Raw genomic sequence first — 19,290 nt, 5'->3', positions numbered from 1 at the left:
AATTTATAGTTATTGAAGGTTAATTTTAATAACAATATTTTTGATACTAACATTTTTTAAAAGCCAACAGGTATTTTAGTTCTTTTATATCCTTAATTTCTCTCTAAAGTTAGTATTTTTCTTACTTTATTATGTGGCAATAAAAGTAATAATTATACTCTTACCCTAGTTCACAATTAAACATCCAATAATTTAAGATATTTAAAAAAAATAAGTCTAGCTAATCGCATTCAAGTACTACACTCATTTCAAATTGATCTAAAGTAATAGATTAAGCCTCTTTGGAAACATTTAATTTTTAAAACAGTAATTTTATATGCATAGCTAACAACTTAAAAACAATACATAACAACACCAAAAGAATATCCAAGAATCACTTAACTTCAATGACAAATCACTTTTATCTAAAGAAACTTTTACTTATTTCTCTTCTCTAAAAAGATTTTTGGCCTCACCTATTTATTAAAGATGGCAAACTACAGTTTACTTCCTCATGATTTTGGTCAATTTCAACTTATAATCGTACAATTTACACTTAAGCACTTAACCCTTATCGTACAATAATAAGTCCTTTTTATATCTCTCTATTAACAATTGATTAACACTTATAACTTAATATATAGGTAAACTATACTTGACCCTATTAAATATTTGCAGAATAAGTCAAGCTCTCTCTTTGACACAAATATTTTACAAAGGGAAGGAAAGGATAAGGATTAAGGAATAAGGATGCAGAGCAGTTGTAGAAACAAGGGTATTCCTGTAAAAGTGCAGTTCGCGAGGTACTTACCGTTGACGGCGGTCCAGGGAGTCAAAACGGAAAGCGTTTCGAAAACGGAATCCAATTTCACGCGCGTCGGATAACAACGATAACCGCCATCTTCTCTTCTCCTCTCCTCTACCGCCTGACTCAAGTACAGACACTCGGATTCGGATCTTGACTTACGGCCCAAGATCCGCTCCGTATGGCGCCACTGCCACCTCTGACACCTGCGACATCTCAATGCCTCTTCTCTTTCTCTCTCTCTCTCTCAAATCACACAACGCTCTGCTGCTGTTTCTTCTTGCTCTTCTAATATAATCTTAAAAAAGATCTCGAAAGACCAAAGTTTTATACCATTTAAACTCGCATCGGGAGACCCCTAAAGGCAAAAGGATGCTCTGCTCTAAGGACTGTGGAGTGAAGTAGAAGTCTCTTCTCTCAGATCTTTATAAAGCAATCCAATCCCCATCTCCTTTCTCCTCTCTCTCTCTCTCTCTCTCTCTCTCTCTCTCCACAACAATGGCTTTCTCTCTCATCTCCTTCTCATCTACCTGAGCTCCATCTTTCTTAACCCTTGTCATTTCTGGAGGCTAAGGCAGAGAAAGAGTGAGATCAATGGACTTCGATCTCGAGAACCCTTTCACCAGCTCCGATGACTCGATCACGGCGCTCTTCGCGGCGGAGTCCGACCACTGCCTCGTCGTCGGCGATGGCGCCGATCTCCCCATCCGCCGCGACGCCGTAGCCCTGATCCTCCAGGTAATCGAAGGGAAGAAATCAGAACACCATTATGTAACAATCAAATCGATTTGATTTATTTCTCGCCCTGTTCCATTGGATCTGCACAGGCTCAGTTTAGCTGCGGTCTGGATCCGTTCGTGACCTACCTTGCCATCAACTACGTCGATCGGTTCCTCTGCAAGCAAGAAATCCCGGTAAATTTTGCTCACAATGGCAAAAGAAAAAAAATGTTACGATCTAATCGAGTTTTCGCCATCCAAATCGGGCATAACAATTCGATCTTCCGTTGCACTGTAACAGAGGGGAAAGCCATGGGTGGTTCGCCTCCTCGCCGTCTCCTGTCTCTCCCTCGCCTCCAAGATGAAGCGCGCCGGCTTCTGCCTCGCCGATTTCCAGGTCGCTACCTCGATCCCTCGATCTCTATCCCGTTTTTATTTTTTTTACTATTTTTCTAATTTTTGATCCGTTTCCAGGGAGACGAGGGTTTAATCTTCGACACCCAGACGATCCATCGCATGGAGCTTCTCGTGCTCGGCGCTCTCGACTGGAGGATGCGATCCATCACTCCTTTCTCCTTCCTCCGCTTCTTCCTCGGCTTCTTCTCCCCTCCCCAACCCCATCTCCTCCACGCCCTCAAGTCTCGCGCCTCGGAGATCGTGTTCAAGGCCCAAAGCGGTACCAAAACCCCTACAACACCATATCGTTTCCTCGAATTTTTGGCGATTTTTTTAGCAACTCTTGTCGAATAATCTGTTTGAAATTTGCAATAGAGATAAATATGCTCGAATTCGAACCTTCGTTGATCGCCGCGTCGGCTCTCCTCTCCGCCGCCTACGAGCTCTTTCCGATCCAATTCCCCGCCTTCCGCTCCAAAATCTCCTCCTGTGAATTTGTAAATAAAGTAAACATTTCTATTTTCGCTTCTTCCTCATCCGCTGTTTGAAATTTTAAATTACTAATTTTGGTGCGTTTTTTGTGGGGGGTTGTTTTGGTCATTGCGAAGGAGAGGTTCTTCCAGTGCTGCAACGCGATCGGGGAGATGGCGATGGGCGGCTGCTTCGATCCGACGGCCGAGATGGTCTCCAGCACCGACACCCCGGTAACTGTATTCGGCCTCCACTCCACGAGTTCCGAGAGCGAGAGGACCGTCGGATCCACCGATTGAAACAAAAAACGAAATGAGATCCGACGGTGGAAAAATGGTTGGTTCCTCTTTTTGTTCTTTTCTTTTCTTTTCCTTTCCTTTTCTTTTTAATTTCCTATCGCGGGATATGGTCATATGGAGGCCAAGAGCTAAAAGGGGCCAAAAGTAGTTATGGTGGCTATTTTCTCTTTATTGTCATGCAATATATATATGAGTATATTGATAATAAATAAATTTAAAAAGGACCGAAAAAGAAAATTACTTTTCTTTCTAATACATCGTATACGACCCTACAGTATTTGTTTCTTTAAGTTAGTTGGATTTTAGTTATAAATTATCTTAAATATAAGGTGCTAAGCGAAAATTTCTCGAGTTCGTTATTTATTAGTGCGAAAAAGGACGCATGGGGTCAACGATATGGTACGGGGACCGATACGTGTCGAACTGGGGAGAAGTCGACAGAGGCGTACAAATCCTCCGACGGTCGGACGTGTTGGCTCAGTGGACCTGTCCCTCGGTGACGCGTGTACCAATCGTTCAATGTGCTTGGTCGGGAAGTACGTATATATATATATATCAACGAGTATTGGCATGCATTGCTGCATGGGGATTCTGCTACTTTGCGTGTGGGAAGTATGAAGATATCTCATACACATCTATCTATATGACTTGAAAACATAATTACCCACAAACACACTCAGTCAATATATCTACAAAGCAAGAGAAATTATTGATCATTGGAAAAGAGAGAGAATTTTTAGATATATAGCCAGCCATACATGGGCAATAATGGATGCGTCTGCTATACTCCACTCCTATATTACTAAATTTTTGATAGAATACTGCTATGGTTTTCTTAATTAGTATATATATATATATATATATATATATTTCATAAGTTACGAGTCCAATTCAAACTTCATATATAGATAGATAGATATGTGAAACATTATTAGAAGTATGAATAGTAGTGACGGCTTTCTCATTTATTTATATTTTTGGTTGAGGGAAGTGTTAATGTGTGACATAATTAATTTAATCTACGGTGTGTGAAATGTAATCAGCCCGGAATCGAGCAAAGTGGTTAAGAAATTAATGTTGTAGGCCACCACACGCAAATTAAAGGCTGTTGAGAGAACGTTAATGCTCTTAAAGATGTGGTCGTAGATTATGATCTACGAAAAGCCCGCAGGGCTTTTAATTCCTTGTAGAGCTTTCTTTACTCCACTTGGCTTATTAATTGCTACCACCAAGGTGACAGAACATTCTAAACACCAACAAGCTTCTTATTAAAACCTATACCAAATACACTGTAGTAAATTCTAATTTACTCACACAGTTACCTTAACTAACAATATACATATATTATTTAAATAACATAAGACAGTTACCTTAACTAACAATATATATATTATTTAAATAACATAAGGGTGTGGTTCAAACTTGGCTCGATAAGCAATCGTAATCGATTTGTTGGTTTAGACTCGAAATTATTTTCAAGCCAAACTTGATACGTAGGTCGGGCTCGCTCAAGGTCAGATTGATAAGGCTTAAAAGTACAAACATAAAGTTTGGAATTATCTATCTAAAGTTTCCCACCTACTCTTCTAATCAATTTTATTTACTTCAATACATAGCTTAACCAGAGCTTGGCTCAATCAATCTCGGTTCAGGTACACTCCAATTAAGAGTATAGCCTCATCGAAATTCTCTATTCATAGTCTCTCTCTCTCTCTAAAAAGAAAACTCCAAACTATGCACACGATGGTCATGTGGTTTTGTTTCCATAGATCGGTTATAAGCTCAAGAATCGAACCCACAATTTTTGAGTTTAGGGTTTGTTATGCACAGTCACCTGTAACATTTGGTGAAAGTTTTATGCACTTGGATGTCTTTTTTCTTGATAATCGAATAATTGTTGAGCACCCAATTTAGAGGCTAAATGTTAGAATTATGATTCCCTATCTCCCTCCTATATATATAGTGCTGTGTTTGATTTAAGACTAAGTTTCGAACTTGATTATTTTGTCATATTTTTTAGTTTTGATTTAGGTATTTTAAACTAGGCTAAGAAAATATAATGTTTAGTTATGAACTAGGCTAAAGTATAATTATTACTTCCAATGTGATGTAAAAAAATAAAAAATATATTAGTTTTAGAAGAAAATAAATAATAATAAAATTAGTAGACTAAAGTATATTTTGACTCTAATAATAAAAACGATAGATTTAAATCATGCAAAGGATAAATTTAGCATCAATTTAATATATTAGAATTATATTTATTTTATTTTATTTATTGGGGATGAAAGATAAAAAAGATGAAAAATATGTTTAGTCAGGGACTCCCATGAACTCAAAGTAAACCAGTGTTGGAGAATGAAGCACCCTTCCCCCCGCGCCCCCCCCCCCCCCCCCCCGCAGTCCAATATGCTACACCATTTTGTTGGCGGAAGATATGTGAGAAGAGAATTTGTTCAAAATTGTTGAGAAAGTCATTCCTAGTAATGTTATGAATCCTCCGAGCAGATTCTTTCTTGTTAAGCACCTTCACCAAAGGAGCCAAGTCACTCTCATACAAATGTGCCAAGAAAACCTCTTAGCCACAAGCAATCCATAGTAGATTGCCAAGCTTCAAAATGAAGGCGAAAACCATAAGGTTTTTGCACTTGCAGAGGAGACCATAAAGCTTGTCCCATCATAGGTAGAAGTATTGTCAAAGAAGTCGTTAGAATGAACTTTGATCCATCTAGGTAAGGGTGGTTCCCAGCATAGTGTAGGTAGCAACACTTGAAAGGCCCTCATAAAATTCAAGAGCCAAACTGATAACTTTCCTGGCTACCAAGAAAGTAATGGATAGTTGATTGCCAAAAGTCTTAGTATTCCTCTCTTTTGAGATTGCCCAAGAAGTAAAGGCAAACATAGCTTGCGAAAAAGAGTTTGACTTCTTATTAGAGACCCAGGCAGCATATTGAGAAGTAAGAAAAGTTATGGCACTGTCCACACATTCTACTCACTCTCTACAACATAGTGAGAAATAAGAAAGTAGTGGACCTAAGCCTTATCACTAGGATCCAAGCTCACAATTTGCTTATCTGAGGAAGGCTTAATAGGGAGGTTTCGGTTAGGTCAGCAATGTCAAATGCAAAGCTGTCCCTCAAAATATTAGTGTGCCAATCCTCATTGGCAATCAAAACAGCCATAGGGGAGTCAGGAAGGCCCTTAAGGTCTTCCAAGACCTGAGTAAATTAACTAATATTCGCTTGCTTGAGTGGCTGCTTCAAGTCCACTTCGATACACACTCTAACAAACCTACTCATGTGATCCATAGTGGTTTCATCAACCTTTAGAAGTTTTCCAAAAAAAGTGGCACCATGGGCAAATAGCTCGAGTTTCTAATATTCTTTAAGAATATTTGGTAGCTGAATCTAGATCGACGATAAAGTAAATGCTTCTAAGGAGCGGCGAAAGTTATTCAACAATTTGATAAGATTTAACATTGTATCATTAATAGTCCAAGGACCACCGGTAAGGGGAGAGATAAGATCCACTCCTTTGCAAACAATTTAAAACCTCTCGTCCTTGTTTGAAACCATGGACCTTTTTAGTACCACTATATAACTTCACAAGATTGGCCTTTAATCTTTTTAGATCCTTGACTTTACCCACGAACATCTTAAATCGAGAAATTTTTCATCTAGTACGACATCCATCAGCAATGTTGAGTCCAATATAACATAATCCTCAGTCTGTTCTTTGAGAATTTTTAAGTTCCCTTGTAAATCTTCCTGGCAACATGGGAGTTCTCTTTACTATACACTACAGATGCCTAAGATTTTGTTTTGGGAGTCTCCAAAGCCTTACCCTGTGAGCTAGGGTCATTGGTGAGAGATTCGTAGGACTACAAAGAAAGGCGCTTAGTAAGAGAGGGACAAAAGTATTAAGCACACGAAGAACTATATTATCAGGTAAGGCTCCCAGATAAGAATTGCGAAAAGAAAGTTCTCCACTGAAAAACATCCTCATCACCGACCAGAGAAGGACAAAAGTATTAAGCACACGAAGAACTATATTAACAGGTAAGGCTCCCAGATAAGAATTACGAAAAGGAAGCTCTCCACTGAAAAACATCCTCACCACCGACCAGAGAAGGCCATGCACGTCCCATCCGCCCTAACTCTTTTTTTTAAAAAAAAAATATATATATATATATAGCAAAGATTAGGGAGTCTAAACATTGGACTTATTGGTAAAATCTAAAAGGTAAGATCATGTCTAAATTATACCATAGAATAAGGCCTCAAAATTGTGGAGGCCAGGGTTGTACATTAAAAAGGGAGATGACAATATCAGCATATATGCCAACTTTTTAAGACCTGACATTTTCCTGGATCACATCATATTTGATGCTACACTGTGCCCACACAACTACCCCCTCACATTTATTAGTTAATATTGAGTTCCTTTTTTTTTTAACCTCTTCCTATCATTGTGGCCCCACATATTATCTCTTCCCCAGTAATTTTTTTTAGAGAGAAATACATAATTTCATTACAATATGTCTACAAATTATAATTTTCATTGGCTAGTGAAAGAAGAAATAGATTAGATATGATCTTACCTAGATGCAATTCCTAATATCTAAATAGAGAAATAATAGGGTGTGAAGTGTAAAATTGTTAAACTATAAGATGTTTATCTGTTGAGATACCTAAGGCAGTTTTGCAAACTTTTTATTTATATTAAATTAATAAATAGTTTTCTTCCACAAAGAAGTTTAAGAAGAAGAAGAAAAGAGTAAGATGCTAATTTTATTAGTCAAAAGTAGGGGAGAATTGATTCCCTTCTCCTCCTTCCATTGTCTTTTCTCTCTTTTTCTAACTCCTCTATTCTTCTCCTCTTCCCTGACTTTAAAATACTCTATAGACTCTGAGACTTTTGGGCACCTTCCAATGACTTTGGGAACTCAAACACCTCACCAAACCATTCAATCTTTACCTCTTGTTTGTATTTAGAGAGCCCTCAGTTTGAGAGCAGGAACTTTGACCCTCCTTTAATTTACCCCATCTATCATCACATGAGTAATAAACCCAACTTTACTTTCTACTGCACCAGCTAACCCTGTCCTTTTTATTTGGCTTCCTTCTTCTAAGGCTATATATGCCATTCTATAGCTAATTGAGATGTGTAATTAGGAGGCTATTAGGCACTGCCACAAGGCTCTCATGTTGTGAATTTACTGCATGCAATTGTTGCTATGTGTGTCCCTTCTCTATGGCCTTGTGTAGGTTTCTCTCACATTCTTTCTTTGATCCAATGTTGTAAATCTAGCCAGACAAAGAGGAAAACTTGTGATCACTGTAACCAAAGTAACAGAGAGGAGAAAGTCATACAAAAACTATTAAAATAGTGTGATCTCTCTGTGTCATGGACTGCCTCTACTCAAACAGAGAATAATCCTAAGCAAATAAACTAGGAGTCTAACCTAAATACAAAACTGACAACTATTATAAACATCTAGAGGTAGAACCATTGAGATTAGGGATCTAGTGCAAATTAGTAAACGCATGGTGCTAAATATGTCATTCATGTCTGGGAAGAAGTAGTCCTTGAGTCAGAAAATGGACTTGTTTTAAAAAGAATAATACTCTAGAAAGTCTTGCACATTAAATGAAATTCTCTGATCCAAGAGACCTACTTCTTTTTTGGGAAAAGATCCAACTTTACAAGTGCAATATTGCAAGTAGGACAACAATATATTTGACATTTTCATGGCATTATTTGTTAACACAGACAAGTTTATGTAAAAGATGAAAATACTTTACAAAGTAGTATTGGCCAGATGGACTAGAGTTGGCAAAAAGAAAAGGATAAGACAAAGACATTTTGTCATTTACTGTCTCTGATGCCCCCTCATCATTTTCTATTGCTATTATTACTACCCATTCATAAATGCATGGTCTCAAAGGCTATATTCTTGAGACTAGTAGTTACATGTACGTATCTATATATATATATATATACACCAAGAATGCAGCAAGTTGCAAAGTGTTCAGTGAACCAGTGCAAATAAATAAGCATCTATTCACTATTCACATTTCAATCCATTTAACTTGTTACTCCCCAATGGGCAAACTTTATTATAAATGTGGCACCACATTACCTAGTGTTTGTTCTTGAGCAAGGCTGCAAGGGAGTGCAGTTGGGGCTTCTGATGAGAGAAAGGACAAGAGTAATTGGCAATGGCTTCTTACATCCAATTGAGAGAAACTAGGCTTTTTGGGCAACTGCAACCTGCATAGGATTTAGCCAGCACAGTAGAAGATCTTGTGAGCTGTCACCTGCTTTACCTCCCAATAGAAAAATCTTCCACAAGAAAAAAGTATCATGTGAGGCCAACCTTGATAAGTACATATGAGTCTTGGATGGATCAAACCTACTCAAAACTTAAGGGGTAAAAACCAAGTACAGTTCATCCCTCTTAAGTTAAGAGATGTTCTGTTTGTCAGCAATGTGAGACTATTGTATTCTTCCTTAGGTTGCAATGTGAGTGTAAAGATGAATCAGATGATGCTTAGCTTCTCTATGGATTCCTTTTGTCTTCAAGGAGCTATTTCGTGACAAAAGTGTCATGTCCTTACATTGTTGGCACAGAGTGCAACTGTTTAGTACTTGCGAACCTCTATACAGTTGAGACACTATCTAAGAAATCATTAAAATTACTATGTCGTACCATGGTTATTTTTCTTTCCCCCTTAATCAACTATGCAACTTGCATATCAACTCCTTATTTAACACTAGAATGTAATGAACAGTTAGTTAGTTTCCATCAGTGCTTTGCTATTAAGGTCAAATGTGCACGGCTGATCGATGAAACTCTAGAATAGAAATGCTTGTAAAGTTCTATGACTAGCATTTATCCACAGATTATGGAGAGCAAATCTTGAGACATATATGTCCTAATGCTATTTTCCACGAAAAGTTCCTTATTTCGAATGAAAGATATTTCCTATTGAACAACCCCAGAGTGGGTGCAAAGTTCAATCAGTGAAGTTGTTCTGATCATTATCAAATTCTATAAGAAGTCACTAAGACAACAAATGTTCTAAGTCTCCAATTTGTTTAAGTTGATTGAGAATTCACTGCTTGTCCTGGCCAAGGAGGAGGCACCAGAAAGGCTACAGAGAAAAGACTGCTAAGCCCCATATTTCTTTATATCATGCACTTTAGACCCAGCCCATCACCTGCTTCTTTGTTGCTTATCGTATCAAAATAAGAGATCCTTACTTCGGATTTCGCCAATGCCTATTTATAATCTTGAAAGAAGGAAAGGAAAAAAATTACAATAAGTTATTGAGAAGCTAAACAAATAATCTTGACTGTAAGTTACAAATGGAGTAGCAAAATCACTACATGGCCTTTAATTCTCATTTCATGTCTTTGTAAATTTCTTGTGCAAGCAGAAAACAGGTTAACAACATATGAGAAATTCAAAAGATTGACAGAGCAGTCATTGGTTTTGAATCAGCTTAGCAGTCAAGTTATACAAAAGAATTCAACATATCTCACTTTATAACACTAAATTTGTAAGCAGAATAGAAACAAATATTTATTGTTATCAAATATGACATTGTAGGTTTCAGTTGTATAAATATAATCTACCAAAACTTATGTAGCAAAACAAGTTGAAGATTAAAATGAAAGTAGATCAAGTAAAAGGCACCAACTGTTTTCAAGTATAGCCATAGACAGCACATGAGTGGTAATAGGTTCAGTTTTGAACATCTAGATTAATGCTACTAGTAGATTTCTTAAAAAATCATATAGTGATTGATATCTGTAAAGGTCATTTGAGGCAAATAGGCAATCCAACCATCAAGTGCATTTACAAGAATGTCTCATAATTCATGAATCATCCATGATAAATAACATTTATCCGTACCATTTCATGCCAATTTCACCAGCACAGTAGAAGCAATGTGGAGAGAATAATGAGACATAGGTAACGAGGGTTATTAAATAAAATTACTGATTACGCAACACACCATGATTTATATGTCAGACAAAATGAAATCAGCACCAACAGTTGCACTACACTAGCAGAAAAAGCAATTTATAAGGTTACTGTTGAAATTAAAGAAAAGAACAAACAGAGGCATGGTAAGGTTATCAATGTAGGATAAGTAAATGACATTAATTGAAGCTGTTCATTTAGAGTGACGTCATTGAGGAAAGTCCTCTATAGTATTAAATTTTGGCCTCACAAAGTATGTCCTGAGCAAGATATAAGCAATGTAGTTTAAATTATGATCACTCAAAAGGACCATTAGAGGATCCACTTTTCTTACCTTGAACAGATTCACCAATCTTTCGTTAATCCAAGATAAAACACCTAGTCCATTGGCTATTATGATTGCATTCAACAAGCACAAGGCTCTTTTCAAACACATCACATTATTTGCAGTGATTGACGCATCCAGGGATTAGCGAACAGAATGCTGCAAGAGGAAGAAAATTGGTAGAACATTGCATAATTTACTGCTACTTTTCTCAAAATTTTAGTGGTAGAATATCTTACCTAGATAGTGGTCTCTATATCCAAAAGTTCCCTGGTCTCTCCAAAATTCACTCAATTGGTTGAACTAACAAAGCAAATTAAATTGTCACTATCCACACTTCTATCCTAAGGAGTAATGACCAAAACTAAGCATCCTTAGTCAAGGCTTTCAAGTTTTGATACAAATTGAGAATGTTAAAGAGCTCTTAAGTCAGCAATCTTAATGGTTGGCAGGTTGAGTATATGAAGATTGACCAGTCTTTGTCATCACATAAACAGCTCTTTGTGACAAGTGTCAATATTCAGAAATACTCTGTAAGAACTTGTCTGTCAGAGAATTTCTTGTAGAAGACAATATTTGCCTATTTATAGGTATTGCATAAGGCTTTATGATGTGTAGGAAAACAGGTAATACTAAAAGTTCAGGGAAGTAGAATCAATAAGAAAGAGGGAACAGGCATGTCCTGTTGTAGTACTTAAGTACTCAGCTGAGTTTGTAGGCAAGCACCTTTATCTATTACAAGATCAATACTTTTTTATGCTGCCGTAGATAAGCAAACAAGATGGCAGGTAACAGAATTTTTAGATAATGCTTCTGAGAACAGACATTGCCGACCTCAATTATTTGGGACTTAAAAGTGTTGATTTGTATTGTTGTAGTGGTTTTTTATTGCTCATAACAGCTATTAGCTCACCTCCATTTCCCAAATTGTATGACCTCTAATATCCTCTGCTAAACTATTTTTTGGAAGAAGAAAGATGGCCTATAATGAAAAAAATAATTTGTAATTCTGTCATGTAAGATATAGTTTACTCACTGATACTTCATACTAAAAACTCAATACCATCACTTTCTGTTTAACAAAAAATTGAAATTTATCACCTACAGTAAGATGATCTAACCGAATTTTGTTAGTTTGTATGATTAAATGATTCTATCGATTGCTAAGAGGGGCAATTTTTGACTAGACACACTAACCAATCGCACAAATAATCCAAATGTTTTAAATGTGTACATAAATGGACCTACGACATGATGGGTCATCTAGTATGAATATTAGATCGGTAAAATTCGCCAATCAACCTGATTTGACTAGCATAACTTTAGTAGTCTATTCTTGGATCAACAAAAGGAAGTGTAATATTCCCCTCTCAATATGTATATTAATATGATCTAACCGAATCATTGTTAGTTTGTACAATCAAATGATTCTATCGATTGCTAAGAGTGGCAATTTTTGACAGACATAGTAACCAATTGCACAAATAATTCAAACATTTTAAACATGTAAATAAACGAACCTAGACATGATAGGTCATCTAGTATGAATATTACAATGGTAAAATTGACGATCATCCTAATTTGACCTGCATAACTTTAGTAGTCTATTCTTCGATCAACAAATGGAAGTGTAATATTCCCCTCTCAATATGTATATTAATATGATCTAACCGAATCTATTAGTTTGTATGATCAAATGATTCTATCGCTAAGTGGCAACTTTTGACCAGTCACAAGAACTAATTGCACAAATAATCCAAATGTTTTAAACGTGTAAATAGAGCTGTTAAAATAATCAAGCCGGCTCGAGCTCAGCTCGATAAGGCTCGATCAAGCTCCGCTCGAAAATAATTTGAAGCCAAGCTTGATCATCAAAATAGGTTCAAAAATAATTTCAAACCAAGCTTGATCATAAGCATGCTCGATCAAATAGGCTTAATAAGGCTTGATAAAGCTAGAAATTATTATTATTATTATTATATATGTATATATATATATATATAACATGAGTATTACTTTCTATACTATACTAGAATTATGTTATATTTTAAGATTTACATAAGTGAATTGTTACGTACTCTGATCTTATATAGTTTAATTATAAATTTTGACCTTATCATATTTATTCTAAGTACATGAATATCTCTATTAGTTTATGTTTTTGAATTAGGCCTTATTTAAACTTGATTCAAACCTAAATCAAACTTAATCAAGCTCGAAATTTAGCTTGAATTGATTAAGGTTTGAAATTGCTTTTTGATCGGCTCGAGCTCCATTCTAACTCGAAATTAACTTGAAATTGGCTTGAATTGAAATAATTTCAATTCAAGCTTGATCACAAATATAGGCTCAAAACGAATTTCAATTCAAGCTCAATCAGAGCTAGGTTTGGTTACACCCCTACATCTAAATAAATAGACCGATGATATGATGGGTCATCTAGTATGAATATTAGATTAGTAAAATTTGTTGGTCCCGCATTAATAGACTAATATGATCTGATCGAATCTTTGTTAGTTGTATGATCAAATGATTCTATCGATGCTAAGAGTGGGAACTTTTTACCAGACACGAGAACCAATCGCACAAATAATCCAAAGATTTAAACGTGTAAATAAACAGACTTTGATGTGATGGGTTGACCCATCTAATATGAATATTAAGTTGGTAAAATTCACCAATCAACCTGACTTGACCTACATAATTTTCACAATTTGTTCTTAGATTGACACGTGGAAGCGTAATATTCCTCTCTCAATTTATATACTAGAGTTGATGATTTGATGTACAATATTCCTCATACTAAATTTTAAGTGCACTTTGGCTCTTGATTAGATGCTCAAGTGCACTAAGGCTTAAAAGGAAAACAACACAAAGAGGCACATTTCCATAATCCCATGTTGGTGAAGAAAAATTGAGGAAAAAAGGTGCCTACCGCAAACAAATAATTGGAGTGTTGAATGAATTGGCTCACGAGTTTCTCATGTCAATGGTAGTTCCTTGAAGCTAATCAACATTCTTTTGCATCTAATTCTCAAGTCAGTGGATACTCTTTTCATTCATACTAATTAAAGCTAATCAATATTCTCATGTCAATCGCACGTCCTGACACTCTTTTTAGTACACTCTAAATCTCTAAAAATTATTAATGGACAACACTACTTTAGACCATTAGTAGCATCCATCTTGGTAGAGGTTGATATTATGATAGGAACATTTTGAGATGAAGAGAAGAGATAAGAGGATTAACAAAGATGATGAGTAAGAGAGTAGTATGGTGTAAATATGAGAAAGAAGACAGAAGATAATTTTATAAGATAATCTCAAATACAAAACCAAATAGTAGGCTAATATAATTGTTATTTTAAAAGCTTTTAAAGGCAAATATTTTAACATCCCTCTAGACTTTATAATCCTAGTATAATAGCTATAATAGTCAAATTTTATACTCAGTAGCGGTGTCCCGGTATCAGCTCTAATACCACATTACTTGAAAAAAGAGCATATTTGTCCTTCAACTAGAAGATTTAAGTGCGTCTCACTCTTGCGTTACATGTTCTTTTCTCCCTTCTAAATTTCTCCCTTAGATTTTAAATGTGATAGATATAATTAGGTCTTTATTGTAGGGGATATTACCTAATACTAGGAAATAGAGTTTATATTACATATGATTCTTTATCTTTATAGAAGATATAGTTCAATTTAAATTGATTGTCTATTTATATTTGTTATCAAATTTTAGTTTAAATTAATCTTAAATTAATGAGAGATATATATAAGTAATTAAAAAGCTATCCAAGAGATGAAATTTGATTAAACTTTTATCAAGTTAACTGTAGAAAGAAATAGATGTTTATATATATATATATATACATTACTCTCAATCACTGAGTATATACATGTTTTGTCTAATAAAATAATATATTTGTCAAAAAATAACGTAAAAAGTATACATATAAATAAAAACTAAAAAGTGATAAATAAAAAAATTATCGAGGGTCTACATGAAAAGGAACTTATTAAATAGTCAACTTTAGAAAGAAGGATATATATGCAAATAATATATTTTCGAAGGGCATACATGCAAATATCAACTTTAGAAGAGTATAAATATAAATAAAATATATTAAAATTTGAAAGAATACACATTCAAAAAAATACTATTTTTTAAAATGAAAATATAATTTAAAAATAATTAATCACTTGTTAAACTGATTATATCACTTTAAATTTTCAGTGCTCACGTTAGATCTCCATAAATATGAAGTGTTAGGGAAGAAGAGCTCTATTTTGAAATACTTGAATATACGTTTCTTTTGACTACTGCGTCATAGTTCCAAGAAGCACCACTCGCCGGTAATTGCACCGGTAAAATGACTCAAAAATATGTGCTCATGCGTCACGCTTGGCCACGTCATCCTAAGATGCGAAAGCCACGTTAGCAGTTCGATATTTCCCGTATACTTATCCAGAGGGAAGAATAGAATTACCAAAAACAACAGCACGTGCGAGGCACATGGTCCACATAAAGTAACGGGTTCCTGTGTGAAAGGACGATGATGCCCCCTGGTGGGGAGTAAACGGAGTCAAACCCAATTTGGGAAGGGATAAAAGGAGTCAAACATCCAACGACCATCAGATAACGGAACGGAGAGAGCATTTAACTAAGAATAACTACCCCCATTGCCTCCCCCCGAACCCCCTATTTCCCGTTACGAACTTACGGGCAGCACGGGCAGTTCGGATAGTTCTGCCGATAAACCCCTATATATAAGGGGAGAGAGACGAGAGGAGAACCCGATAATTATCTGAATCCGACACAAAGACCTCTTTTGGCCGGCAAAGGCGAAACGCTACCAACTTCTCTCTCTCTCTCTCTCTACATCTCCCTTCTCGAACGCTAAACCTATTCGAATTCGAAGTCGGAATCGAGTTAGATCTCCATGAGCGCGAGAAGGAAGCGAAGCGGCCTCTTCGTCTGCTTCGGCGGCGGCGATCCCGAGGAGGAGGTGGTGGGGATCCGGCGACGTCGGCGCAGCCGAAAGATTTACCGCCAGATTTTTGACAAGATGAAACGATCGACTTCGTTCGTTACATCTCCGGTAAGGGTTTTGAGTTCTTGAAGCTTCTTTGGAACTCGAATTCGATTTATGCGGTTTCCTTACGGTTTTCTTTTCGTATTCTTGGTATGATTTGTTAACTAAAGAAGAGGAGTAAGGGAGGGAAGGAGGAGACAAACCGATCGGATAAGTTGGCGCCGGAGTCGATCTTCTCGTCGGATTCCTCGCCGTCTTTGGGATCGTCGTCTTCGATCGCGTCGTCTTCCTCTTTTTGCTCGTCCTCGTCGTCGGCCTCTTTCCCCGACCCGACGGAGACGAAGTCAAGGCCACGGCGGAGGCCGGTGACGCCTCCTGCTGCGGCGCAGACGGCGAGGCGCGGCGCCGCCACGGGGGTCTTCCTCCTCCTCGTGAGCCTCTGCGTGATGGTCTTCTGCGGCCGTCTCTGCGCGATCCTTCTGACTTCATCGTCTCTCTGCCTCGCCCCTCGCCGGATCCGTGCAGCACCGTCGCTGGGGAAAGTCGTCGATCGGGTGAGCTCGCCGTCGTTCCGGCGGCGTAAGGTGTGGAAGGGGGACGAGGAGGATGAGGAGGAGGAGAAGAGAAGGGTAGTATTGGAGGGTCTATTGGAGAGGAAACGAAGGATCTGAAAAAAAAAAAAAGGGTAATATTTAAATTTCAAAAATATACATAGTAAAATTTGCGTTTATTTGAAAACTAAAAAAAAAAAGAAAAAGAAAAAGAAAACGAAAGCGAGTGTTAGTCGCAGTTAATTTTGGCGTGCGGGAGCGGTTTGTTGTTTGTCATGTCATGTTCTGCTTCTGCTGCAAAATTTCTGATCAAGTTGTCTTCTGGAATATTTTGCCCCCTTCTCTGTACTTCCTCTTATCTTCTTTTCGTTTTGCCGTCCTCAGAGTAAACCAGTAGACACGAAACTTTAATTTGATTTCTGGAAATCAATGCAAACTTTAATGTTGAATCATAATTGAAGTAAAACAAGCAGCAAATCGATCACTTTGATTCATATATAAAATGATGATTCTTTAATACTTCGTCTATTTTAAACAATTTTACTATCAATTATGTCAAAATCTTATATATTAAAATAATGTTGGGCCATATGTGGTGTGAGACTGGGAGGAGGAGAGAGAGAGAGAGAGAGAGAGAGAGAGAGAGAAAAAGTTTACATATTATGTGTCCTGCTGCAGCTGCATGGTGATGTACACTTTATTGCCCATTGGATTAGGCAATGGCATGCAACTTGGCAGGTAGTAGTAGTATCTCCTTAGCTTTACAACAAAGCTACATATTGATTTCTTTTTAGTACCTTCCACATGGCTTTTTGAGGCAGTGTTGTTGTTCAACTAGAGAGCTACTTGCTGGTTTGATGGCTATTAATTTCCAAAAAGATGACAGCACCATTATGATGGAGACCTATAAGCCTTTTCTTTAATAACCATCAATGCATTTGATGGAGGGCATTCCTATAAAGTAAGGTGATAAAAGAGTTATATATTATCTTGCCTTACTTGTAAAAGATTTTAGGCCTTATATATATATATATATAATTATCACTGAGTATTTCTGTAATTGTCATTGAAATCCTGTGTACATTCTAAACTAGCTATGATAATGCTTAATCTCTTTTGACAATGGTTTGGTTGTTGTCATTTTTCCAGGATAGGATGTTTCCTTGGGCCAAGATCTTGTTTTATATCCAAAACTATTCTCATGTTTGGTTAATTAATGATAGTGGAAGGTGACCAGCCTTCTCTATCCCCACTATGTGAGAGTAGTGAATGAATGCTCTTTGGCCTATAAAAATCTTATCTCTATTAATTATATCAAGAAGTGAGGGAGTAGATACTATATGCATGCATTCACCTCTAAAAGGCTATTAGGATTAAGCTAACAAGCTGATGATATTTTTATTAGTTACTTTTATATCTGCTTGTCTCTTTTTAGTTATTTTAAAAGTTAACAGATATTAAAATAACATCTGGTTGCATAATTTAGATTCTTCTCGTGTCACAGTATCATCGGAATTAGACTTAAGTTTCTTAAGTGATAAGTAACAGAATTAAATATTACTAAAAGTTTTAATTTTTCAAATAAAAAATGCAAATATTCTTAAATGCGTGTAAATCGATTGTTTGAGTAGATTAAAATATGTCGTCAGATGCACTCTAGTGTTTAACACTTCTGATCGTACTTAAAATGATACATAATTAGAGACGTCGAATGCATACGTCTGATCGTACTTAAAATGATACATAATTAGAGACGTCGAATGCATACGTCTGATCGTACTTAAAATGATACATAATTAGAGACGTCGAATGCATACGATCGCATAACTTACATAATTCACTTTTATACTGCATAAATTACTAATTCCCATTGCTAAAGTTGTGATTCTTTTAGTGAAACACAAAAAATTATTCCCTGTACTTAGTGCTTCCATAACAATTATAAGATAGGAAAGTTATTGTCTATCTAAAAAAAATATCTCCATCATCGAACCTCTGTACACTTGTTTGGGAGTGTGGGCAGCTATGGTTTGCTAAAGCTCTGAACCCTTGCCCCTGAGACCAAGCAGACATGCTCCTACTTTCCCGACCACAAAAAAGAACTCCACGAATAGGAGGGCCGCAGCGGAACAGCTGGTCCCACCTCGTTGGTTGGAGCTGGTAGGGTCTTGGGAGTTGGGTCTAAGATTAGGGTCCCGTTTGGTAGCAGCACTTGTATGTTTCTCTTCCGGGCCCTGCTATTATTTTCATTAAAGAAGCCTAATGGATGGAGATGGCTGCTCTTTTTTGTTATTAGCCAAGAGAAAGCAAAGCTTGAGGGAGATGGAAGTGGAATATTTATCTTGATAGTGCACTTCTTTTTCTCCAATTTTTAGATTATTTAAGCCACCCCTACAGCATAATAATCGGGTCCTACCAATTAAATGATAGAGGTTATCGGTGCGATTACACCAACATTAAGAATTAATATTTAGTAAGTTTTTTCACTAAATTATTTATTGGGTCTTAAAAAAGATTGGTCATATATATATATATATATATATATATATATATATATATATATATATATATTAGGGAGAGTTAGCTCGATTTATAATTAGTTTATTATTTTGATCGAGATGTATGAATTGTTTATTTGCTATATGTGGAATAAAGTGGTAAAAAAATTAGAAATCTTATAAAATTAAAGAAAAATAGTTTGGTTTTTAGTGCAAAT

General features: G+C 36.4%; 2 protein-coding genes and 1 long non-coding RNA gene across 4 annotated transcripts; 2 read left to right on the top strand and 1 right to left on the bottom strand.

Annotated features, from left to right (window-relative positions):
* The first annotated feature begins 1,060 nt into the window (after window positions 1-1,060).
* LOC140758763 (cyclin-D6-1) lies at window positions 1,061-2,891 on the top strand. Its single transcript, XM_073095048.1, has 6 exons — window positions 1,061-1,522; window positions 1,612-1,698; window positions 1,805-1,900; window positions 1,978-2,179; window positions 2,275-2,405; window positions 2,508-2,891. Exons 1-6 carry the CDS (start codon window positions 1,379-1,381, stop codon window positions 2,667-2,669), a joined length of 822 nt encoding a protein of 273 aa, XP_072951149.1. The 5' UTR covers window positions 1,061-1,378; the 3' UTR covers window positions 2,670-2,891.
* Window positions 2,892-9,538: 6,647 nt separating this feature from the next.
* LOC140758629 (uncharacterized) lies at window positions 9,539-16,358 on the bottom strand. The gene is made up of 2 exons (XR_012104140.1): window positions 16,227-16,358; window positions 9,539-9,964 (listed from the first exon to the last, which is right to left on the bottom strand). It is a non-coding gene; the product is annotated as an uncharacterized lncRNA (long non-coding RNA).
* Window positions 15,714-16,887, top strand: LOC140758628 (uncharacterized). Of its 2 annotated transcripts, none has more exons than XM_073094862.1 (2): window positions 15,714-16,089; window positions 16,197-16,887. In XM_073094862.1, the coding sequence occupies exons 1-2, from the start codon at window positions 15,931-15,933 to the stop codon at window positions 16,692-16,694; spliced, it is 657 nt and encodes a 218-aa protein (XP_072950963.1). In that variant the 5' UTR covers window positions 15,714-15,930; the 3' UTR covers window positions 16,695-16,887. The 2 variants fall into 2 exon arrangements, with proteins under 2 accessions (XP_072950963.1, XP_072950962.1); XM_073094861.1 differs by having other exon boundaries at window positions 15,734-16,089; window positions 16,194-16,887.
* The last annotated feature ends 2,403 nt before the right edge of the window (window positions 16,888-19,290 follow it).

Source organism: Typha angustifolia, chromosome 4, assembly GCF_048772165.1.
Source record: "Typha angustifolia cultivar Huaian chromosome 4, ASM4877216v1, whole genome shotgun sequence".
NCBI classification, from domain to species: Eukaryota; Viridiplantae; Streptophyta; class Magnoliopsida; order Poales; family Typhaceae; genus Typha; species Typha angustifolia.
This window is presented reverse-complemented; position numbering and strand designations above follow the sequence as displayed.